The sequence below is a fragment of the Petromyzon marinus genome, chromosome 20 (genome assembly GCF_048934315.1).
Source record: "Petromyzon marinus isolate PM22_M1 ecotype Great Lakes invasive population chromosome 20, UKy_Petmar_22M1.pri1.0, whole genome shotgun sequence".
Taxonomy (NCBI): Eukaryota; Metazoa; Chordata; class Hyperoartia; order Petromyzontiformes; family Petromyzontidae; genus Petromyzon; species Petromyzon marinus.
The window spans coordinates 6,998,907-7,014,417 of NC_133686.1; the positions used below are offsets into that span (position 1 = coordinate 6,998,907).

The 15,511-nt window shown below is 43.0% G+C and overlaps 1 protein-coding gene across 2 annotated transcripts; it reads left to right on the top strand.

The window, feature by feature from the left end:
- Positions 1 to 138: 138 nt before the first annotated feature.
- On the top strand, positions 139 to 13,492 carry TMEM64 (transmembrane protein 64). Of its 2 annotated transcripts, XM_032957630.2 has the most exons (4): positions 139 to 653; positions 829 to 2,246; positions 3,028 to 3,183; positions 5,697 to 13,492. In XM_032957630.2, the coding sequence occupies exons 2-4, from the start codon at positions 1,509 to 1,511 to the stop codon at positions 5,886 to 5,888; spliced, it is 1,086 nt and encodes a 361-aa protein (XP_032813521.2). In that variant the 5' UTR covers positions 139 to 653; positions 829 to 1,508; the 3' UTR covers positions 5,889 to 13,492. The 2 variants fall into 2 exon arrangements, with proteins under 2 accessions (XP_032813521.2, XP_032813520.2); XM_032957629.2 differs by having other exon boundaries at positions 139 to 2,246.
- The last annotated feature ends 2,019 nt before the right edge of the window (positions 13,493 to 15,511 follow it).

The following is a 15,511-nucleotide window of genomic DNA, read 5'->3' on the forward strand; positions in this document are numbered from 1 at the left end:
GGCGGGACATCTGGAAAAAAAAGAGCTTTATAGCTCATCGGATTCCTCCAATACATAAAGATACATCTGATCATCTAGGACACTTCCACGTGGCGTTGTGTATCGTGTTGTGGTAGTGGCACGAGTTGGTGGTTGTTGTCGTGGTATTTGGGGGGAGCGGTGGTGTAGCTGTTAGCGCTATACGATGGACTACGAATCCCGCAACCCGAGTTCGATTCCCGCTCACGGCCAACACCGCCTGTGACGATCATCTGAACCGGTCCTGCGCCTCCCCTAGGTCGACTCGGCCTCAAACGAGCTACCCGGTGCGACGTGCAAACATCGCCACTGGGGAGACAAAGGCGTCCGGGGGACGTGCTGCTGCTGCTGCCCACCACCACCACCAACCCCCCTCGGCCTTCACAGGTTGCGGCTCGCTGACAGCACTTGCCCCAACATTCCGTGACAGGCTACACGGGGGATCTTTGTCTCTCGGCGCGTGTCTCAGGCCGCGAGGTAGCAGCAGCAGCGGGGGGGGGAGAAGGGAGCGGCAAGGGCCACGTCCATTGGGCGGGAACCCCCCGGGGTGAGGGTCGTCGCCTCCCCCCGCGTTGTGTGCACGCGGATACGTGGCCAGCAGCAGCGGCAGCGGCAACAACAGCGGCAGCAGCCTCGTACGTTCAAGCCGCACATCGCCAATTCAATTTCGCCAAGCAAGCAGCAGAGAGCAAGAGAAGCCGAGATTCCCCGACCCCCTTCCCTCGCGTTCCCCACACACCCACACACCCAGCTGAAAGGCGGTCGCCGAATTTCGCTTTCGTTTAACTTTTTTTTGTGTTCGCCTCGCAGCGCGCGACGGCCTCCGGCGGCGGCGACGACGCCGCCGCGTCCATGTCGCGCTCTGCCGGGCAAGGCGCCTGCCGCTCGGTAGGCGCCGCTAGCCGAGGCGGCGTGTACCCCGAACGCATCGACGGCGGCCTTCATCTCGCCGCCGCCGCACGTTTCGTGATCCCTTCTCTCGCCCACCGACGATGAGCCCAGGGGAACGCTGCGCGGACGAGAGGACAACGACGAGGCCGGGAGCTGCGTCGCGGACGGTGTCAAGTTGGTCGAGGCGTGAATTCGCGAGGTTTATGCGAGCGGCCGGGCTGGCCGGGCGAGACCGCATTGTGAAAGGGGGGTGTGGGTGGCGCGTCAAGTCCAGGCTGCTCTCTTCAAGGCTGTTTATTAATCGATATTGTTTGTTAATCTAACTACATAAGTGGGCGCGCTCAATGCTCGCCAGAGTCTGCACAGCTGCCGCGCGCGAGACGCACGCACCCCGAATTGGGACGCCTCTAGACGCGCAGCAACAACAACAACCAACGACGATGGTACCTCGGGCTACATTCCAAACACACATTGATGGCATCGGCCAACTTTCGCAATACAGGATGGAACTGAAAACGTATTAAGGGCTCTCTGAGGCTCCTGTGGATAGATAAGGGGGGGGGGGGCACTGTCATTGTTTGTGTTCGTTTATTATTACGATGCTAGTGTCAGAGAGGGCAGCCTCTGCACTCTCATGGGCTCTCCGATCATTCCTGCGGCTGCCACTGCTGAGCCACGCCGTGGAGCGGCTGACGGCGGGACCGTCGGAGCCCCAACACCACCACCAACAACACCACCAGGAGGAGGTCGGCGGCGATGGGGTGATGATGCTGGCGCCGTCGCCCCAGGGGGACAAGGATTGCGCGGGCACGGCGCAGGAGGATGGCGCGCAGGTCGTGCTGGTGCCGGAGCAGGAGAAGAGAGACACCCGGGGCAGCAGCGCCCTCCTGGGCTACGTGAGGCCGTGCGCGCTGGGCTGCGCCGCGTCCCTCCTCTGCCTCGGCGGCCTCCTGGCCGTGCGCGTCTACGTGATGCGAGACCTACTCGAGTGGCTCCAGGAGGTGGACATGGCCGCTGGGACGCTGCTGTTCGTGCTGGGCTTCGTCCTCGTGTCCTTCCCCTGGGGCTGGGGCTACATCGTGCTCAACGTCGCCGCCGGGTACCTCTACGGGTTCCTGCTCGGCCTGGCGCTCGTCGCCGCCGGGGTGCTCATCGGGACGTTCGTGGCGCACGTCGGCTGCCGCCGGTGGCTTGAGGGCTATGCCGCGGCGAGGTTGAGGTCCAGCGGCACCATGAGCGCGGTCATCAGGGTGCTGGAGGGCGGAGGCGGCCTCAGGGTCATTGCCCTGGCAAGGCTCACGCCAATCCCTTTCGGCCTGCAGAATGCTGTGTTCGCGGTAATTGTAACAGAGCTGTAGCATGTCCCGTTGTTCGCTTGTTTGGGATTTCTGTGTTTATATTTTACTGTTGGGTATTTGGCAATGGTGGCCAACAATGAAGATGATTCATTACTTTGTGGGTTGTTATGTAGGTGAGAGCTGGCAAGCTGCTTGAAATTTAAAAATAAATTGTGTGTACCCGTAACCAAATATGCACTGAGAATTCAAATTTGTATTGGTATAAATTCTGCATTCCGATTGTGGAGAACAGTCTATACATAGAATAACCACTGTTGACATCCCATAAAGTGGTACCTAATTTATTGGTGCTGGAGGGGTGATAGGCTGACTTTTCCTTCCCCTGGAATTTGCCACGACCTAACAGTCAGTTGGGTACTCTTAGTTTTTATTTAAATGGGGTGAAGAGATGCATACATTTTCCTGGAATCCGCAGCATGTCCCCAAGGCTTTACAGTCAATTGATGGATGAAAACAGTCGAGTTAACACATTGGCATGAGGGGCAAACTAGTGTGTCCTTCCTTTACCTTTAGGTGCCATAAATGAGTCTGTGCCACATCTTATACCTTACGTTTTAAGTCTCAGCCAAGGTGTCTTTCGTGTAACTCTGTTCATGCCCTTGTTGTGTGTGGAAACAAGTCTTTCAAGGGAAAATCCACACTTATGGGAGGATAACACTGAAATTCCATAAACGAAATATACTGCAGTACTGTTTCTGGGTCCATTACTGTATTTTATGTTCACCATTAATCATTACTGCATGCTGCTGTGTGCATGCAGGTCAGCCGCGTGCCTACCCCCAGCTACCTGATTGCCTCGTCACTGGGACTGCTGCCCACGCAGATCCTCAACTCATACCTGGGCACCACGCTGCGGACTATGGAAGATGTCATGTCGCAGCAGACTCTGGGTGGATACGTCATATTTCTCCTTCAGGTACTGCATAACGTTGCTCCGTTAATTATGCCGGACTTGCAACAATTATGTTGGGAGATGTGTTTTGCAAAATAAAGCTTAAAATTGGTTATCCAATGTGGTTTTGGGGCATGCTGCGTGTTTGGCATGTTGTGCGACGTTTTGCTCTACGTCCTGGGAGCTTCTTTAGAAACCGTATATATGCCAAATAGCACTTGGTACAACCCAAAAACACATCAGAGAGCTATACAGCACGTCCTCGAAAACATACGCAGTAGTGACACTGTATATTGGGGACAAATGAAATGTAAAGTTGGATATCATACTTTAATGTGTTGGATAAGTTGACATGTCCATTGGCGAGAGTGGGTACAATTTTGAGTATGCTTTGCTTTTGATCCATCGCGGAACTGTTTTGCTAATTCTTTGCCAAATACAGCAGGAATCTAATAATTTGCGTAGATATGGGGGAACGTATAGTGGATCCTGTAATTTGCGGCACACCGTGGAGGTTAGACCAAATAGTCCGAAAAATATCTTCCTGCCCACATGGTGTGCCATGGATTATGAGAGGATAGAGCTGCAAAATGTCATTATTGGGAAAAATATATTGTGGATTACAAAGGGAGTGCGGAATGTAATTAGTATTATAATTGAATGGATGACAAGGTAATGTCTTTTTTTATCTTCGACCCAAATGTCAAAAATCTGCCATATTCGTCAATGTGAAAGGATTTTTTTAAGACTATGAAGCCAAGTAAAAAAAATTGCAAAAATATTTTTCTATCAATATAAATTACGTCACCGTAGCTAGTCCTATGCAAATGCAGAACAAACAATTCTTGCTCTTTGGGTCTTTTGGTAAAGTCACATAGATAGAAAAATAATAAAATAGAAAAATAATACAATAACAATATTAATATTTTATTATATTTCTATCTACATGACTTTACCGAAAGACCCAAAGGGTGAATTCCTGCAGTCACGAAAGCTTTAAGTCAAAACAATTATTGCCACCGTATTTCCCTGCAGCTCTGCTCCTGCAGCTCTGGGTTAGTCTTGCCCTCTCTTACAGGTAGTGGTTTGCAGTCTACGATCTGCTCCGGTCACGAGCAGTCGTGAATTACAAGGATTCGCGGATTATTGGATCGCAGATTTTTTGATTTCTGCTGTTTCTTCATGAAGCTAACCAAAGAAGCAATTATGGGTCTGCCCTTGCTAGCAAAGCAGACTCAACATTGGAAAAGTGATTCCGTGGCCTGGACCAATCTTACTTCCAATCGCAGTTAATTTAAACTACACCATTTTGTTGCAGCAAAATGGTGTAGCTTAAATTAAGTGTGTTTGAAAAAAAAAAGTTAAACAATGTAGTAATAATGTACAGCATATTGTCAATCCACTGCTGGATGAAGGCTTCCCCATGCCACGTTGCTCGTGTGGGTTGTTTGACACAAATTCACCACACTGGTCAGTGTAGTTTGGTAAATGGGGTGGGGGGGTGGGGTTGCCAGGGTGGGTTCAGATATCACTCGCCACTGATGTTGGCTGTAGCCATAAATCAAACTCAGGTTGCTGGCTTCAAAATGCTGCGTGATAACCACTCTGTGCTACTCGACTCTCAGTAAAATACAAGTATATAATATCAATTTTGCACGATGTTAAGTGAACATGCTTGCTTCTTTGTTTCATGGTCAATGCCACAGTTAACATAGCCAGTTGTTTTAAGCAGTTTATAAGGTGGTCACAAGTCACCACCTGCTTCTAAGTATTGTCATGCTCAGCATCCGTGATCTATTAAGTAGCATGGCCTTGTTATGTCCCTTTCATCTTGAAGCTACTTAAGCGTGTTTGACACTGGTGCCCTTGAATCTCCAGATGCCTGGAGACATTGCATATTAAATATATTCGCTCATTACTGCTATTTATTTTATTTTATATCTCCTCTTACGTGAAAAATTTGTATCTAAAAATTAGATGATGCTGGTATTGTCGTCGGTGGCTAATTCTAAGAAAATCACAACAAATAACCAAGCTATAATGTGATACACAATACAGAACAAAAGCATAAGAACATAAATAATATAAATAGTGCACTGGATATATTCATTAAAATAAAACAATTATTAAAGATTACATACTTTGTACATTTAATTTATATTTGTTATACTAAATGGACATTAAATAATATATGTTCGTATAATGATAATACTGTAAAAATAGTAATAATTAGCAATCCTGTTGTCTATCCACTGCTGAATGAAGGCCTCCTCACTGTCGATTTTTGAGGGATTTTGTTGACCATACTTCACCATATTGATCAGTGAGTGCGGGTTGGTGAAGGTGGGGGGGGGGGTGTTGACCACTCGTGTGAGCTGTGGCCCAAAATCGAACTCGGGTCACTGCACACATATGACGGTGTACAAACCACTGTCTCCGTAACTCCCTCGCCAGCACCAAAAAACATTGCCTCAATTATAAGGCTCTGCCTATCGTTTGAGCGCTAACCACGATACGTACACGTGCCGACCCAACAGCTGTTAATCAGCGTGGGCCTCATGCTGTACGTGGTGCGGAGGGCCCGCCGGGAGCTCAACGAGGCCATTGCGGCCTGTCAGTCTGACCAGAGTGAGGACTCGCGACCCCTCGACTGCACGTCCGGCAACGGTGGCGGCTCGTATGGTACCCAGCGGCTGGGGCTCTCCTACACCGATCAGCAGAACGTGTAGCCCGTGCAAGTGCCGCACCTCCGATGATCACGGTTGGCTACATACGGTGCGAAAGAAGTTGAGCATGCATACGTAAATACGAAGTTACCCACCAATTCCCGTTAAGGGACGTGAGACATGTGAAAACACAGCCAAGGCTCGGAGAAATGGCGGCGAAGCAGCTGCACTTATTGACCTGTTAACTGCGATCTGCTTTCTGAATCGGTGGTGATGCTTTGTGTGCGTGTGTTCTGACCATCTCTTAAGGCAGGGCTATCAGCAAAAACTGTTGATAAAAAGTATTTAAGGGAGAAGTATTTAGCAAGTGCACCGATATCAGTTTGCCGTTGTAATAAATGAATATTGTAATTCCTTTGCAGACATTGCAGCCCAAGTGACTTTCTATTATTTGTTGGGTAATTATTTGAAAAGAAAAATTCTATGGCAATGCAAATGTTTACATGTAAATGTTCATATTAAGATGTAATGTTTACTAGTTTTGTTCAACTTCATTATTTGGGTGTGCAAAGTTCAAGTCTGTTCAAAAAGAGATCTTAACCCTCTTGTGGATAACTACAGTAGTATTAATGTGATAAGTGAACTGTTGTCTTCAGCTTCAAAAACAAATGTTGGTTACATATCTCGGCTATTATTACTTATGCCTTGTCACCTAATTTATATATGATGAATACTCTATATATTTGAGCTTCTTGATGAACGTATAAAATAGACACGACAAAATTTGATCAGGTATATACAAACTGGTGATCATATATATTTTTACATGTTTGTTTTACCTCTAAGCTTTGTATGGAAAAATTACTTAACAGTGAAAAAAAAATCCATACACATTATTCTACCATCAGCAGATGAAAATAGCACTGCAAGATGCCTCTGCAGTGGGCAATGCAGCCAGAGGTGAGAAAAGATGGTAAAAGTTGCTCATGTTTCGGACATGGGCCAAACATAGGCTTATCTGTCCTTTCGGCCGGCATTTCCCACTGCAGAAGCGTCTTGCAGTGCTAGTTTCATTTTGTTTTCTGCACCTCGTCTTAAAGTGTTTTCTCATACCAAAAGCTATTATGCTAGGATAACTGCCATAGTGTAATGATTAGCACACTGGAATTGCAATCCAGAGGCCACCGGTTTGATCTCCTGGTGTGGCTGTTGAAACAAGTAGTTCAAACTCCCCCCCACCTCTATCCACCCAGCAGCCTAAATGGGTACACCGCAGGCGATGTGTGGTGGGGTATAGTGTGGATACTCCCACCTCTTACAAGATGTCTGGCCAACGTGAAAGAGTAGGCCAAAATACCCTGGAGTGGAAGCCCTTCCTCCAGCAGTGACTTGAGCAAACGGTTGCAAGGCCACACTTTTACCGCAATTTATTAACATTACCATTGTGTGGTTGTTGACAAATCTATTAATTAAATCTGAGCTTATATTTGTATTGCCTTGAAAAAGGCTTAGTTCGAAGTATGCTAATTAAGGTGCATGCCTGTTAATTTAATAAAAAAAATACCTAAAGATTATTAGCATGTTTGACTTAATAATCGTATTAGATCCTGCATTACTTAGCGATTGGCACTTCAATAATGTGGTGTATTATACTCCAGGAGAATGTACATGCAAAAAGCCATTATTGTTGATGTCATAATGAAGCCCCGATGTCGGCTCTACATGATTTATTTGCTAGTGTACATAATCTAGTCAACGTTTCAGCCTCTTACTTACGTTTGCCCCATGTGCACAGATTGCATCACCATTTGTATGAGGAGCTCAACGTGAAAACTGCTTGTTAAAAAAATTGCATTTTTTTTCTAAGCAGGCACCTTCTGTACACTCAATTGCAAAATGTAAACTGTTTAAAATGTCCCATTGTTTGCCATCGCAGGAGACCGTTTTGATTTTACGGCAAGACATGATGGAGCAGTTCGTCTCCGAAATACAACATTAATGTTCCCGTGTGACGTTCTTTAACTAACCTCTCATCCTAAGACTATTTTTTTTGTTCTCAATTTACTGTCAGAATGTGTACCAAATGCGTGCAGCTTGTGGCCTTAACTTTAAGTTTGGCTTCACGCATGAGCGTGTGTATTAATTGTAGAGTGTGTAAGGAGTATATGAGTGGAAAGTACCTTTTCAAGTCCAAATTATCAGGGCATAAAATCATCTAAGCTATTTCTACACATTCTCTAAAGTTGGGTGGTAATTATGCAGAATGGTACCTACAAAATGACCAATTACTATATAATAAATGGTCATATGATAGTGCACATCTGAGGCAAATTGTCTACATTTAGTGCCCAACATTCCAGGGAATAAGTTATTTTAGATGAGGGATTGTGTTTTTTAGGTTCTTTGAAAAATATTATCACTTTCTTCCACATTATACCTGTTAATTTATGTATTCCATAAAACTGTAGTTGAAAAAGTACTTAGAAAATATTTGAATTCCATCTTCTCACCATTAGCAATGAACATTTTTAACTGTAAATTATACTTTACGATCAGGTTTTCCCAACCAATTTCAAGATTCATAAATGATTTCTGGGTAGATTGCTCAATTTTCACAATCAAATCTACCCATAAGAGTCTCAGTTGTGAGAATTGTTCTTCAACTTACCGGTGATATATAACAATAATTGGCATGTGTAACGCTTGTACACGTAAGAATCTAATATATTTTTGACTGTTGGGTGGTGGAGGGTCTCATCCACACAAATGTAGCCAGATCATAACATGGCCTCACCAAAAAAGTTATGCTTTTTAAATTATGCTGTGTATATAACAATGTTATCATAACAGCAGCTGCCTTGAGTAATAGGTATGAAGAATCTGTAAAAATTGTCTTGCAGTGAAATTTGGCACACCTTACTGGATGGTAATAAAAATCGGTTTAGACATATGGAGCCTTGTTTTTACGAGATGTTTTATGACAAGAAGATAACATTTCTCTGCATTCTCAGCTGGCTCTATCGAAATTATTTGATTGTTTTTGCAGGACAAATATATTCCTAAAATGCCACTGACATTTCCCCTCCTGACTTCTTCAAAGTGTCATTGTAACGAAATAAATCCTAGAACATTTAAACCGATTAAGTAAGGCATTGTAACATATAGCAGGTCTGACAAGTTATAAAATGTCATTCTCTTTGGGCCTTGTTTTCATTTCTCAAAGCTTGTTTAAATATAAATGTTCTGTACCCGGAATAGACACATTCGACTTGCATACGCACACAGGTTTGCACCACCAAGATTAAATGTTGAAGGTCATGGAAGGTGGTGAGGATTAAAGATTGTGATTTTTTCTTTATTTTGACATTTGCACAGGAAGGAAGATGTGCTTCACCTACATTCATACAAAACCATACCTGTTTTTTTCCTTTTGTTTATTCAAACTATACTTGAGACGATATACTTTTGATGAGTAAATAATAATTCTGTAGTCCTTTATCTATTTAGTAATACGGTATATGTAACGGTCTGTGTAAATATAAAACCTACATTTCAAGGGTGGGACTACATGTTTTGTGTAACGTTCGTCAATATAATTGATTCTTTTTGGCGGGGGGGGGGGGGGACTTGCAAATATTGTGGGGGTAAAAAAAACATTTTATTTATTTTGTCTTTATGGACATTAATGTTTGTTTTTCTTTGTGGTGTAGTATATTAAGTTTATCGCAAATTGAGGGTGTTACAGTATACTGTACGGTTTGATTCTCATTTATGTAATGCAAACCTCTTTTTGAAAAGGTTCCATTGCTTGCGGTGTCAATGACGAGATGGAACGGTGACGTTTGAACAACCAAATTACAGAGAAAACCACATGAAATACTTTGTTTTCCCCATACACACTCCAGGTTCTGCAAGTGTCCACGTGTTATAAAATACTCGGGTGCGTTCTCATGTTGTTCTCATGCAATCGGTTTGTCAATGTCAACTAATGATGCTTGTATTGAATCTCACCTGTGACAATTCTTATTCGAATATTTCATGCTGTATGCAATGGCTTTTCATGACTGCTATGGGCCACTCAATGTGAAAAAAGTATTGATTATTGAATTTAATCGCTACCTTCACGTGCAGCGACGAACTGAATTGTCATGAGGGGAATGGTTACTCTGGTGTATATACCCTATAAATAGTGCTCAGAAAATACTTTAGTGGTCGTTTTACAGTACATCCCTAAGGGCAGGCACTAAAATGTCACTTTTTTTTTAAAGCCACTGATTTCCATTGGTCCTCCATATGTGTTGGTAAAAGTGGCAGATCTATATTTATATATACCATTACCTGTACACCTTCGGAATAAGATTTTTTTCATAGCTCATAAGTTAATGCTATGCACATCTTGAAACATGCAAAAGAGTGTTTGCTCGTGTGGCGTACTCTTATTGTGTTTTAACTGTGTGCCACACAGATGCTGCCGCTTGGTATGTGCGCAATAACCAAGTGGTGTACATGCGCCCTCGCTAAGGGCACCACAACCCCCTTGGAATTGTATTCAGCTCATTGCTCACCACACCACTGTATCGGTTTCCCGCGCTTTATGCGGATTCAGTTTGTGCGATTTCGTGCACATGCGGCAGACCAATTTCTACCCAAAACTCGCTCCGTGTGATTTGAATTCGCTCGTATGTGGCGAAGCGGTCGGACGCGGGACAACATTGTGTGTCGTGTGTTCGCCGCTGGGCAGCCAGCTGTCTTGTGTGGTCTTGGTATGTGCCCCATGTTTTTTGCAACATCTACCGCGCAAAGCGAGGAAAAGCTATATAAGAAGGTGTGTGAATGGTTCAAACATGGTTGGTTTTTGTGTTTAGTTGTCCAACCCCCGCACCTCCGAATATCACGGTTGGCTACGTACGGTGCTTAAGAAGTTCCAAATACATATGTAATGACGACTTGACACTTCTCTTGAGATGGCACTTTATTGAAGACACGTTCACTTGACATCAGAGCGAGACCCCACTGCAACTGCCCTGAGTCTCCCACGCATCTCCTTTATATACCAACCGAGGCCACGCCCCCCTTCCGGAACCTTCTCGCTGACTCTGGACGCTCGCTCCACCAGCAGACTCCACCGTCCTCTTCCATCACCTGACCACGCTCCCTTCTCGATCATTCCAGTAGCCACCAGTCCCTTCGCACTCACAACTGATACCCCTGTCATTACCTCCCGTGGCCACTAGTGCATTCGCACTGTAGGCTGACTCCCCTGTCATTACCTCCCATGGCCACTAGTCCACTCACGCCGCATGTAGGCGCTACTGTCTTTACACATATACATACGAACAATAAACGTGATGCGATTGTCCCTTGTGCATCAAGCGGAACTGGTATTTCATGACCGTTGAGCAGGTTATTTAGTGGTTTAATCTGGAAAATCAAATGCGAGACGTGGTATCTGATTAAATGTTAACATACTCACCGGCTGGTATTGGTACATTTCTGTAATTTCGACAGCAAACTCCGTTCTGTTGAACTTAACTCGTGCCCCGACTTTTGCCACAGCAACATGTATGTGCATGTACGGTGCAATGTTAGCCTTGCAGGCCACGAGAGATATGTGTTTGTACTTCATCATGCTGGTCTGTGTAGCTTGGCAAAGGTGCGGGAGTGCAGAACAATGAGTTTTGCTATGCTGTCCTCGACTGCCTCCGGCCTATTACGTCTTTATTTTTGAGCGCATGCTGACTACCCCTCCAAGCACTTAGCTTTCAAGATCAGCTGAAATCTGGGTGCATTCCATGTGATTTGATCATCGGCTGCCTTGCATATAATTTATGTAATGTTATTGGAAATGTATCGCCTGCCGTTGGTTGTACATGTACATGGTGGTTCAGATGTGTTGTGACCCCCGTTTAATTATCGAAAACGTAATATTGTTTAAGTAAGGTTTATTTAAAACAAATGAATATGCAAAGGAAAAAATGTTAGAGGTCAATCAATATGGGTCACGAGACATCTGGACCACCCTGTATAACTCCTTTTGGCACTCCACTGGCAGATGAAGGCCTCCTCACACTGTGCAGGTTATATGGGTCACTTGACCTAACTTCACCATGCTTCTCATTGTGGGTTGGTGAAGGCGGTTAATATAGATGTGGGAGCAATTTAAGTACAGTATAACAATAACTATTGTCTAATTGCTTTCTGTTTCCCAAAACGTAGCCCCGTAGCCTATGACATCTGTTATGATGCATGGGGATCACTTCTCCAAGCACTATCCCCGATTAATCCTGCTTTGCTTCAGAGTTGGGGCGCATTCTAGGTGATTTGGTCACAGGCCAGTGCTGAAAATGCTCACTGTTCTAAACACTACAGCTTAGACTCAGATCCTGTTATTTATCACTGGGCATAGTTGTGGTGGGTAAAGGTTAAACCATTTGCGGGACGTGGAGGTTTGGTAAGGGCCTGGTATTTGTTAACGCTAGAGATTGAGCTCTCTTTGCCGTTGACTTGGAAGACAGAAAAGTTACACGTTCAATTTTACAAATATGTGCTTGCCAAATGTGAACTCATCAATATTCAAAGGCTCTTACTCTGTTAATGTACAAAATGTTAAGTGTGAACCAGGCACCTTAATGTTGCATTGCCTGCTATTTATATTTTAAACATTCTGCTTTTTTATTTAAAGCTTTCGTGACTGCAGGGATTCATATTCTTGGTTCTTTGGGTAAAGTCACGTAGAAGGGAAACAATAAAATAATACAAATATAAAACAATAAAATTATCACGACATTTCCACTGCAACACAAGCAATCATCATCAGGTGTGAAACCCACAGCAAGAAAATGTTGCTGTGGTTTTCACACCTGATGATGATTGCTTGTGTTGCAGTCGAAACGTCGTGAGAATTTTATTGTTTTATATTTTTATTATTTTATTGTTTCCCTTCTACGTGACTTTACCGAAAGAACCAAGATTATTCTGCTTTTTATTTAAAAAAAAAGTCTGTCTCTTCCAAGTAATGTGCATTTTTCTAAAGGTTTTCACCTAAATGTCAGTTTTGACTATAATGAAACTCTTTTGAACATTATTTGCTTTAAATGTACTCGTCAAATATTTGAGAATACAGCATGGTACTCTTGTTTCATTGCTTTAAAGACCTATAAGTTATCACAATGACAGAAATATTGTGGAAGTGCTGTTTTCTGAAACATGATTTAGGAGAAAAGTTGATGTTTTGTTCACCTTAATGTTTTGAGTTCATTGATAGGTCTATAAATGTTTTGGATCTGAATTTATTTAGATACGGGACATTCCATTTTGTCATAGTTTGTACTGTGACAAACTTTCATCACACTAGCAAACCTTGTATTGTGAGTCTTATTAAATGCTCTTCTAATGTGCCTTCTCAGAGCTCCATATATTATGAAAACTCGCATCTCTATCCTTTGATATTGTGATCCCTTTTATAATACAGTCATACAAACAAGTATACTGTTGTGTCTACGTCAGTAAAGTATTCATTAACTGTTTAAAAACGTCATTCACTTGATTATCCTTGTAAATGAGTGCCAAATTACAATGTTTTTGGTTTTGCCTTGTCTGAAAGAAATTTTCCACTGGAATAAAATGTTGTGAACGAAGGTTTAAAATAAATGGAGTATTACAAAATATCTGAGTTTGTCTACAAATATAGTATTTTTGTGTTATTTATCTGAAGTGTTTTATTAATGGAAAGTAGTGGATTCAAGTTCAGGTTTATTTTGTTTAGCTGGGTGAGTACTCAAGATACCAGGATATTCTCATTTGCAAGAGTGACCTGTAGTATTCAATCTGCCAGTAGGGTGTAATTATTGCTATGTATAATCAGACATGTGCAATAGTTTGAACATGTCTGATGATAATAAATTCATTTAAAAAAATGCAGCAAATACAGAATGTGTAAAAAAATATCTTAAAAAATCTATTAACGTCACGTACCGTGTTACGGAAGGCTGCTCTGAAACGGCGTTAAAAAGATCTAGATGGGTTGGAGTTTGCTCAGTGATGACCAGCAGATGTTTTGAGCTGAATTTGCAACAAAATCTCATTTTGTTGAGTGGCTTTTTAAAGACTCATGAAAACACTTAATGATTAATGTATGCGCAGGCTTGTATGCTGATTTTATGCTGAATCGCACGCTAAGTTATTAATGCCGCCGTAATGGCACTCATTTGAAAGTAGCCCATGTGGCATATTCTGCGTTATTCTTCTCGCATGTCAATACAGTGCGCAGTGTGATGCCCGAATAAATGGGCTTTATGCATCTTTATAAATGTTATCCAACAGCTTCTTGAGGGTTGAATCATCACAATGGTTCCTTGTGAAAGGAACACCATTTATTTTGCTAATAAGCTGACGGCACAATACAAACATCATGGTTACTTTCAACAAATGTTATTTGAAATACAGCATTATATTTATTATAAAACTGCCAGTTAATTTGCATATAAGAGGCTATTCTGAGACTATGTACTTCAAAATGGGAAAATGGGTTGCCTTGGTATGGAGATGCTGCAATACATCGTAAGATTTAAGGTCAACGATAATCGTAACTTCTGTTTTGTTAATTATTATGATTGTCGATTTAACTTTTTAAGTATTTAATTTTCACGAAATGTTTACGAAATAATTAAAGTAAAAAGATAGACACCACCCCATTAAAAGTGATTTGCAAAACTTTGCCATGCAGATCGCGGCATTATATTACGTCAGATTTGCTGACAGCATGTGCGTTATGAGCGCTATTATATCGTAAAGCAGAATTGAGTCAACTGCAGTTGAACGCTTAAGAAATATATTCGTATTGGAAGCATCTACATCACAACACAGTGATATACGGTAATTGTGAAATGCAAAGTGAAGGGAACAATATTACACGACAATGATCATATCGTGACTTTTAATATCGTATCGTGAATAATCTCGGGGCATCTGTATAAAATGTTGACGAACATGTATGTATTTGAAGTGATTACCTACTAATATACGGATAGCAGGAAGCAGTGCCACAATGCGGTAGCAATGTGTGCTGTAGAAGTAATTCCCGTCGCAAATTCGAATTTACTGGCTAAACCCTATTTTATTCAGAAGATGGAGGACCTCATTGGTAACGTGCCATGTAACTGAATTCAACCCAAGGATAAATATGCGCTTACTATTAATTAAAATTGCAAGCCTTTATATGAGAAAGCTTTACTTTAAAAAAAAATCGGGAGCAGCCTGCACTAGGGCGTATATGGCCAGTTGCATTCGCGATTGACATGTGGACAGGCAACTCGAGTACTCGGGTAAATCCCACGCATGCGAGGGGAACGATACACTTAGATTTAAGAATTCATTGCCGTACTACCGTCTCTGGGCCACCTTACAGCCCAAGCCCAGCCCTGGTACTCCAAAGCAGTCCACATTCAAATACTATCAAGGCGTATAGTTTTTAGTACACTCGGTAATGTGTGTGTAATATGCAGACGAACGGCCGGGATTTTTTTTTCAATTCACTGATGGATGGGGCTTCCCCTACGTCTTGCAGACAGGGCTAGTGCTAGTGGGTGCTGGGATAGCCACTGCATCACCGAATGTCCCTTGGGCCAACCCAAGTTCACTTTCCTTAGCGGTGATTATCACTGTTACGGTTTCCCCTCCCCCCTACA